The sequence below is a fragment of the Solanum dulcamara genome, chromosome 5 (genome assembly GCF_947179165.1).
Source record: "Solanum dulcamara chromosome 5, daSolDulc1.2, whole genome shotgun sequence".
Classification (NCBI taxonomy): Eukaryota; Viridiplantae; Streptophyta; class Magnoliopsida; order Solanales; family Solanaceae; genus Solanum; species Solanum dulcamara.
The window spans coordinates 67592320-67601059 of record NC_077241.1 but is presented as its reverse complement, the minus strand read 5'-3'; the positions used below and the strand labels follow the sequence as shown (position 1 = coordinate 67601059).

At 29.5% G+C, this 8740-nt stretch overlaps 1 protein-coding gene and 1 non-coding gene across 2 annotated transcripts; one reads left to right on the top strand and one right to left on the bottom strand.

The window, feature by feature from the left end:
- On the bottom strand, window positions 1–102 carry LOC129890884 (U6 spliceosomal RNA). Its single transcript, XR_008767073.1, has one exon. It is a non-coding gene; the product is annotated as a U6 spliceosomal RNA (small nuclear RNA).
- Window positions 103–3301: 3199 nt separating this feature from the next.
- On the top strand, window positions 3302–8070 carry LOC129888408 (L-gulonolactone oxidase 3). Its single transcript, XM_055963389.1, has 3 exons — window positions 3302–3996; window positions 6225–6480; window positions 7061–8070. Exons 1-3 carry the CDS (start codon window positions 3304–3306, stop codon window positions 7882–7884), a joined length of 1773 nt encoding a protein of 590 aa, XP_055819364.1. The 5' UTR covers window positions 3302–3303; the 3' UTR covers window positions 7885–8070.
- The last annotated feature ends 670 nt before the right edge of the window (window positions 8071–8740 follow it).

Below are 8740 nucleotides of genomic sequence, written 5' to 3'. Positions count from 1 at the left end.
GAACACTAAACCATTTTTTAATTTGTTCGAGTCGTTATTGCGCAGGATTCATGCTAATCTTCATTGTATCATTTCACTATTATCGAATGTCCCCGAAGGGACAAGCACACTTGCTGAAAGAAGCTAGCTTCTGGGTTTTAATGGCCATTAATACTTAGTATGGTTGCGGACAGTAAATTTCTAGATAAGTCGATGTATGCATGGGGGGCTTGTTGATGGTCAATTATTGTAGGGTTTTGTTGACATGTTTTTTGCACAAATTATTTCTATTTTGAAGTGATTTTTAAATTTTGTCCTTTAAATTAATAATTTTTAATTTTACTCCAACTTTTCGTTTGATAAAAAATTGTGAGTCAAAGTATTGGTAACTAGTGTCTTGTCCGACAAAAATTTAGAGAACTACAAACATAATTTTGTGGGTTCTGTAACTGAACTTATGCCTTGTTATAAGATATAACTTGTGCCTTGAGATTTTTTTTTTGTTTGGTAAGATATAATTTGTGTCTTGTGAATTTTGCCTTGAGAATATTTTTTTGCTTTTTCGATGCCATGGATATTTTCGATCACTTTTTGTTACTTAAAGTGTTGAAGGAAAAAAATAATTAAAAATCACAAATTTAAGGGACAAAAATTAAAGATCATCCCAAAATATGAGCATTCATGCGAATGACCCATTCGTTGATAGGTCGTGTGAAACTTTGTTCGAGGGAAATTGTTGAGGGGTGTGAATAAAAAAATCACATTAATAATTAAAAATATTGAGAAGCTACGTATAAAATATATGAATACTCTTAATATATAGTGTAAGGTTATTTGAAAAAATATCATGCAGGCCTCAGTTCAAAAGGATAATATAATATCATATCATACTATGTTTAACGTATCTTTAAATTAATTTAGCACAACAATTATGTTAAACTTTCGGTCAATGGCCATTTACTAATACAGAAGAGAAAATAAATCTCACATTGTTAACATCTTATCAAATTTAAATAAAATCTTCACCCAATCTTTTCTAGTAATCACATAAAAATCAATCGGTTCAGATATTAGGAACATATATCACCTCAATTAACACCAATGTTTTTTTTATATGTGAGTGTAATAATAATAATTTTTTCATTCTAAGAACTTAAGTAGCTATAGAATCACCAACATAAATATATTATTTTTCTTCATCAATTTGTGTATAGGGCCCAAAATTAGCTTTGTTGCTTAATAACATCAAAGTCTAACACTCAATATTTCACACATGAGTTATAAGATTCACTTGAGAAATGATCACATCAATTATATCATTCACCTAATCAATTTTTTTAGTGGATTATTATTTCTCCGAATCTTCTACGACATTGAAGGATATGAAATAATAACTATTTTCATTGAAATACTTTGAAATTACTTAAGATTGCAGCATGTCTACATTAAGTGTCAATCTCTTTATGCCATCTCATTAAGACTTGTTCTTCCTCTTCTTGCAATTACGGAAAATACTTGATGAGCTATCTGTAGCCATTTCTCACGTACTCTACTATGATCTCTCAAATTAGAAGTATTCACTAATTATTCTTCTTTTCTAAAATATAATTTTCGGAAAATATTTTGTCACAAAATCTATAAATAATTCTTATTAGCTAATTGAGGCATGTCAATGATATTGTCCTTAAGAATATTTCACCCGATATAGGTATATCTCCAATGATTCAACAAGATCTTTTAGTGTTAAACTAATAGCCAGAATCTGACAAAGATCACATAGAGAAGAAAATCCAACATAACAAATATTTTCTCTAGTCCATATTAAGTGAATTTTTGGGGTGTGATGCATTCCTTAAAATTTTTATTTTAGGACATAAATAAAATGCTATTTTCCACTTTTATCCTTTTGATTATTCCCAAACTATTCTACTAGAAAATATAAAATAGTTAAAAACGTCATTATTAAATGAAAGGTAAACATGAAAAAAAGTTCCAACAATTTTTTAAATTTTGAACAATTCACTTATTTTGGATTATAAAAAATGTCTCAACAATTCACTTGGGGTGTGACGCATCCCTTAAAAAATTTATATTAGGACATAAATAAAATGCTATTTTTCACTTTTACCCTTTTGATTATTCTCAAACTATTCTAATAGAAAATGTAAATAGTTAAAAATCTCATTAAATGAAAGGTAAACACGAAAAAAAGTTTCAACTATTTTTTAAATTTTGAACAATTCACTTATTTTGAACTATAAAAAATCTCTTAACAATTCACTTAATATGGACTAGAGAGAGTATTGGATAAATAATCTTTTCATTATCTATCTCCTCCTAATTAGGATATACATTTATTTAGTATATATAGATATGAAAAGATTGCTCATAATCAAAACTCAAATAGATTAATATGATGAGGATTAAATCAATACAAAATGGTCAGAAATCATTTTTCTAATTAACGGTATGAAACGGATAAATATATGACAATAATTTTCATTGAATGACCACATTTAATTAGAATAATTTGAGTATAAAGGCTAGTAAAAGAATCTATTATGATTTTAAAGAGCTAATTTAGATTGAAACGCAACAACTTATTAATAAAATATTAGAATAATGACTCAATAATGGTCATTCAAATATTGGGATCAATTGTTTCACTTTTATAATTATAGATATAATAATTCCTTTTGAGATAATAAATAATATTTTCTCAACAGTTAGTAGGTAAAATTAGCTGATATTATATACTCCATTTTTAACAACTATTGACCCGTATGTATGTATACATTAATATAAAAACCAGTAGGATTAATTTATTTAGCTTAATTATGTCTTTTTTTGGACTTAACGTAAAAGGTCCAAATACTCCCCTCTTACTTAATGGGGTCTGTGCACTTCTGTCATTATTTTTGTGCCTCTCTTTAATTTTTGTTGTTTAAAGCAAATTATATTTTCCGAGATATAAATTTATATTTTTTAATTGTATTAATATTTTATTTTCTTCATTTTTTTTAGTTGTCATGCTGTACTTTTTGAAAGTTAATTTAATTAATTTTTAAAGTTAAATTAGATTATATTAATACTTCTTAAAAATATTAATCAAAATTCATATCATTTGACTCTAAAAACATTATTACAATTAAAAAAGAACAAAAGGAATATAAGTTAGGGCAGTGTTATGCCCCTCAATATACTAAATAACCATATACCCCACCCACCCACCCACCTCCAATCTCTACTTCCCTTTGAAGCAACACTCATCTTTATAAACACCCATCCATCATTAATTACAAACCAAGATTTCAAATAAAAATAATGACCAAACTTTTGTGGCTCTGCCTTTGCCACTACCTTGTCCTTCTATGGATTTCATCAGCCATACTTTTAACAATCTCCTCTGCTATGCCACCACCAAATCCCATCAAATGCAATAACATTAACTCAGATTGTCAACTTTTCAATTCCTATGGTGTTTGGGGTGACAGACAAACATGTCGCGCCCCAAACATTGTCTATCCAACAAACGAAGAACAACTTCGTCAAGAATTAGCCAATGCGAACAAAAACAACCTTAAGGTCAAAATCGTCACGAAATTTTCACACACAATTCCTAAACTAGCATGTCCTAGTAATTCAAAAAATTCCGTCTTCATAAGTACCGAAAAACATGACTCTACGGTCGATATCAACATGGAAAAACTTACGGTCACTGCTGATGGTGGAGTTGGACTCCGAAAACTTATCGATACGATAGAAAAGGCGGGGTTGAGTTTGGTAGCGGCTACGTATTGGGAGGGCGTGACGGTTGCCGGAGTAATAAGTACGGGGGCTCACGGCAGTTCGTGGTGGGGCAAAGGAGGAGCAATTCATGATCATGTTATTGGTCTTAATCTTATTATACCAGCTAATGAATCTGAGGGTTATGCTAAAATAATCAAATTGACACCACAAGATCAACTTTTCAATGCTGCTAAAGTTTCTCTTGGATTGCTTGGCATTATTTCTAAGGTAAGAAACGATTTTTTTTTAAAATATCTTTCTTTATACTCTAAATATCCCAATTTTTGTTTCCTTGTTTTATTCGATAAAATTAATTTATAAGGGTGGTCCCTTATAATGATCGAGAATATCAACCTAAGTACTTTGTAGAAACCGTTTTATCCCTTATTATGTCTACCCAACTCCAATTAATTGAACCAAAAAAAATGTATAATTTTTTTTTTGGATTAAATATAGGTATTTTATTTGTAAAATAATTTCAGAAATCTCTACTTAGATTTTGCTCTATCACATTGATCTCCTTTGTAATTTATACTATTACGAAAAGCTTCTCTTTTTTTTTAACAATTCTTTAAATTTAATTAGTTTTAATGTAAATAATTATAATTTGTCTAGTTTGCTCTTTTCTATTAGTTAGTTAATTATAAGAATTTATCATATTAGAAAAGGATAAATTAGTTAAAATATAGTTATTTACATTAAAAATAAATAATTTAAAAGAATCATTACAAAAAATAAAATAAGAGATGTATTTATAATATTATAAACTATGAAATCGATGTAATATTGTTGTACCAATAATCTGTCTTATTTTATACAAATTAATAATATCACCTTTTATGGATAGATTGAGATCCCCCATTACAAATTGCTCAGTAATATTCACTGACACAATTGATTTTTGTCCAGTGTCATATAGTATTTAATGGTTGGGATCATGTCATTATTTATCGTTACTAAAGATGGCAAATTTGTATTGAAGTGGCTAGGACCCAATGCTTTACTACGATTTGTCCCAATCAAAGGCCTCATGCCACATGTATGGCTTGATAGATATATTGCAACCAATGATACATGAATAAGTATTTGTCAGCATAAGTTAATTGTTATTGGATCCAATATCGTCATACGCTATAGAAATATTTATAAAAAGTGTTAATTTCTTTTAAAAAAAATATATTTAAAGGCAATTAAACTATTATCGTTAATTAATTACTACTAAAAAATATTTTTAATAAAGTGACATAAGAATATTTTATCTTTAACAATAATATTCGAGCCAACTTACTGTGTGAACTTATGTTATAATTTCCCCGTACGTACTAGCTCAAAACATTCGAACACACCAAAGACGGATTTGACAATGGAAGTAGACAAGCAGGGACACAATTGTTTTATTACTTGAAAGTATGTTGATATTACAACAATAAAGGGTCGTTTGGCGGAGTGTATAAAATAATGCTAAATAGGGTGTTTCAGATTTTGCTCTATCACATTGATCTTCTTTGTGATTTATTCTATTACGAAAAGCTCCTCTTTTTTTTAACAATTCTTTAAATTTAATTAGTTTTAATGTAAATAATTATAATTTATCTAGTTTGCTCTTTTCTATTAGTTAGTTAATTATACGAATTTATCATATTAGAAAAGGATAAATTAGTTAAAATATAGTTATTTACATTAAAAATAAATAATTTAAAAGAATCATTACAAAAAATTAAAATAAGAGATGTATTTATAATATTATAAACTATGAAATCGATGTAATATTGTTGTACCAATAATCTGTCTTATTTTATACAAATTAATAATATCACCTTTTATGGATAGATTGAGATCCCCCATTACAAATTGCTCAGTAATATTCAGTGACACAATTGATTTTTGTCAAGTGTCATATAGTATTTAATGGTTGGGATCATGCCATTATTTATCGTTACTAAAGATGGCAAATTTGTAATGGGGGGGGGGGGGGGGATCACAACCTTTATGGATGGTTTCGCGTAGATAGTTATGGTTTTTAGGTGATATGGTGTGAAATTTATATTCTTTTCGTTCTTTTTTAGTTGTCATAACTTTTTTGTAAGAGTCAGATGATATGAATTTTGACTAACATTTTAAAATATGATGATATGAAAAAAATAACAATTTATAATAATTTTGTGTAGTTTTTGAATTTCTAAATTCTTATTTTAAAATATCAAATTAATGTAATCTAATTTAGTTTTGAAAATTAGTCAAATTGACTTTCTAAAAACGAGACAATTAAAAAGGAATGGAGGGAGTATAAAAGTTAAAACTTGGTCACTATAAGCATATAATTCATCTTATGAAAACATTGGTCAGGCTTTGAGATGCAACATTTATGGTCTCCAAAAAAGCAAAACATAATTTTGAACTTCCTATTTTCAATACTCGTAAATATTCAAGAATTAACATACGTCGTACATGTGTAGGTGACGTTTCAATTGGAGCCAGCATTCAAGAGAAGTATAAGATTAAATTTCACAAATGATAATGATATAGAAGAAGAATTTATGGAACATGCAAGGAAGAATGAATTTGGTGACATACAATGGTACCCTTCTAGACAAACTGCTGTGTATAGATATGATAATAGAGTCCCCTTAAACACACCTGGTGATGGTCAAAATGATTTTCTTGGATTTCAATCCAATCCCATTTTGCTTTCCAAGTCTGTTCGAGCCACAGGTATTATATATTTAAAGTTGTTTAATGTAATCTACACTAATATATACATTTTTTTGATTTTGTATATGCAAGTACTACAACAAAAGAGACATCTAGTGTCAATAAATTTGTCTAAATATTTATCGATAATTGAATTAATGTCATTGCACTCAGAATAACTAAGAGCCCATTCAGATTGGCTTATAAGTTACTTATAAGCCGTTTTCAAGTTTTTTTGAGTGTTTGGCGGACTAACTCAAAATCATTTTGTGCTTAAAATAAGCCCCAATAAATAATTGGATTTGTTTGGATGGACTTATTTTAAGCAGCTTATAAGTTGAAAACAACGTATAAATCAAAAAAAAAAAGTTGGGCTGCACCCACTTATTTTTTTTAAAGTTATAAGTAGTTTTCAATTTATAAGTTACTTAAAATAAGTCCATCCAAACAAACTCTAAAGTTTTTAATGACATTTATATAGAGTGCCGGTTATAAATATTCATATTTATAATTGCCGCTAAATTCTTTTTTTGCCGTAGTGAAGTACTCATATATTTCTATCAAAGTAACCTTCACCGTTATATGCTATTTTGATTTGCAGAAAAGGGGTTTGAAAGCACAAGAAACGTGGGCGGAAAATGCACAGTGGCAAGTTCTTTCGTGACATATAAGAAATTGATAGCAAATGGATTAAAAAACAACAAATTAATCTTCACTGGTTATCCAGTAGTAGGCCATCAAGGCAAAATGCAATCTTCAGGATCTTGTTTATACTCATCCTCTATAGACATCACTAGCACATGTGCTTGGGATCCAAGAATCAATGGACTCTTCTTCTATGAATCCACAGCCAAAATCCCATCTTCAAAATTCGGAGATTTCATACGCGATGTTAAAAAATTACGTGATTTAGTCAAGCCAGAGAACATGTGTGGGGTTGACATGTATAACGGATTTCTATTTCGTTTTATCAAGGCCTCGGATGCATATTTAGGCCAAGGTGAAGATTCAGTGGTTGTTGATTTTAACTATTATCGCGCTAGTGATGCCTTAACACCGCGACTTAACCAAGATATTTGGGAGGAAATTGAGCAAATGGCATTTGTTAAGTATGGGGCTAAGCCACATTGGGCTAAAAATAGGAATGTAGCATTTCTTGATGTGCAAAAGAAGTATCCAAAATTTAATAAGTTTGTTGCTGCCAAGGTACAATTGGATCCTAAGAATATGTTTTCTAGTGAATGGTCAGATGAGATGTTGTTTGGGAAACAAGAAGGTTTAAAAGGTGATGGATGTGCCTTAGAAGGGATGTGTATTTGTGTAGAAGATAGGCATTGTAGTCCATCAAAAGGGTACTTTTGCAAGCCAGGACTTGTTTATCAAGAAGCACGTGTGTGTAGGTTTTCATCAACTTCCACAAGTTGAATAAACATTTTATTATGTCCAAATAGAATAAAATATAATCTATTTTGTGTTGATGCAAAATTCCAATTCCAGAAAAACAAAAGCAATAAATGTGGGAGTCGAATTGGATCAAGCATGGGATTTTACAGCTTATTGAGGTTAATTTGTAAAATTAAAAGAGACATATTTTAAGTGACTAATAATTAACTCTTGAAGACATGCGCATGAATTTTTCTCAAAATTTTAAATCGAAAGCCATGTAATATAGCACTTTATCATGTGTTAGTGTTCAATTATCATACCAAGATATAATTTTTGTGTGTTTAAATAAAATTTAAGAACAAATTTAAAAGATTATCAAGATATTCTTTATATTTAGCCCGACTAATCCGAATTCGCTCCACGTAGGGCCCCATTCAGCGAGAAGCACTTCTTATTAAATTTTTTTTTCATATCTAGGGCTTGAACTCAAAACCTCTGATTAAAAGAAAAGCAGCTGCATCCATTACACCAATTCTTTAATGGTATTGTAATTTGTATTATTGGCTAGTTCATGTCATCGGCAACATTAAGAATGGTCCCAATAGTAGAGAGGATTTACTGTACTGGAGTCTTTCTAATATAATGATGGATGCTTTTGTTAGGGGAGGAAGCACCACAATTAAAGTTTGATATGATAATAAGTAATGAAAATAAATTGGATACGAGAATTTTACGTGGAAACCCCTCTAACTGATAGAGGGAAAAAACCACGGGGTAGAAGGATCTCACTATTAAAATATGGAGTACACTGCTCTCAAATACAAGAAGAAAACAACAATTAACATTTCTCTCTGTTAAAAGGAACAACTACTGAAGAGGACACTCAAGACTACAA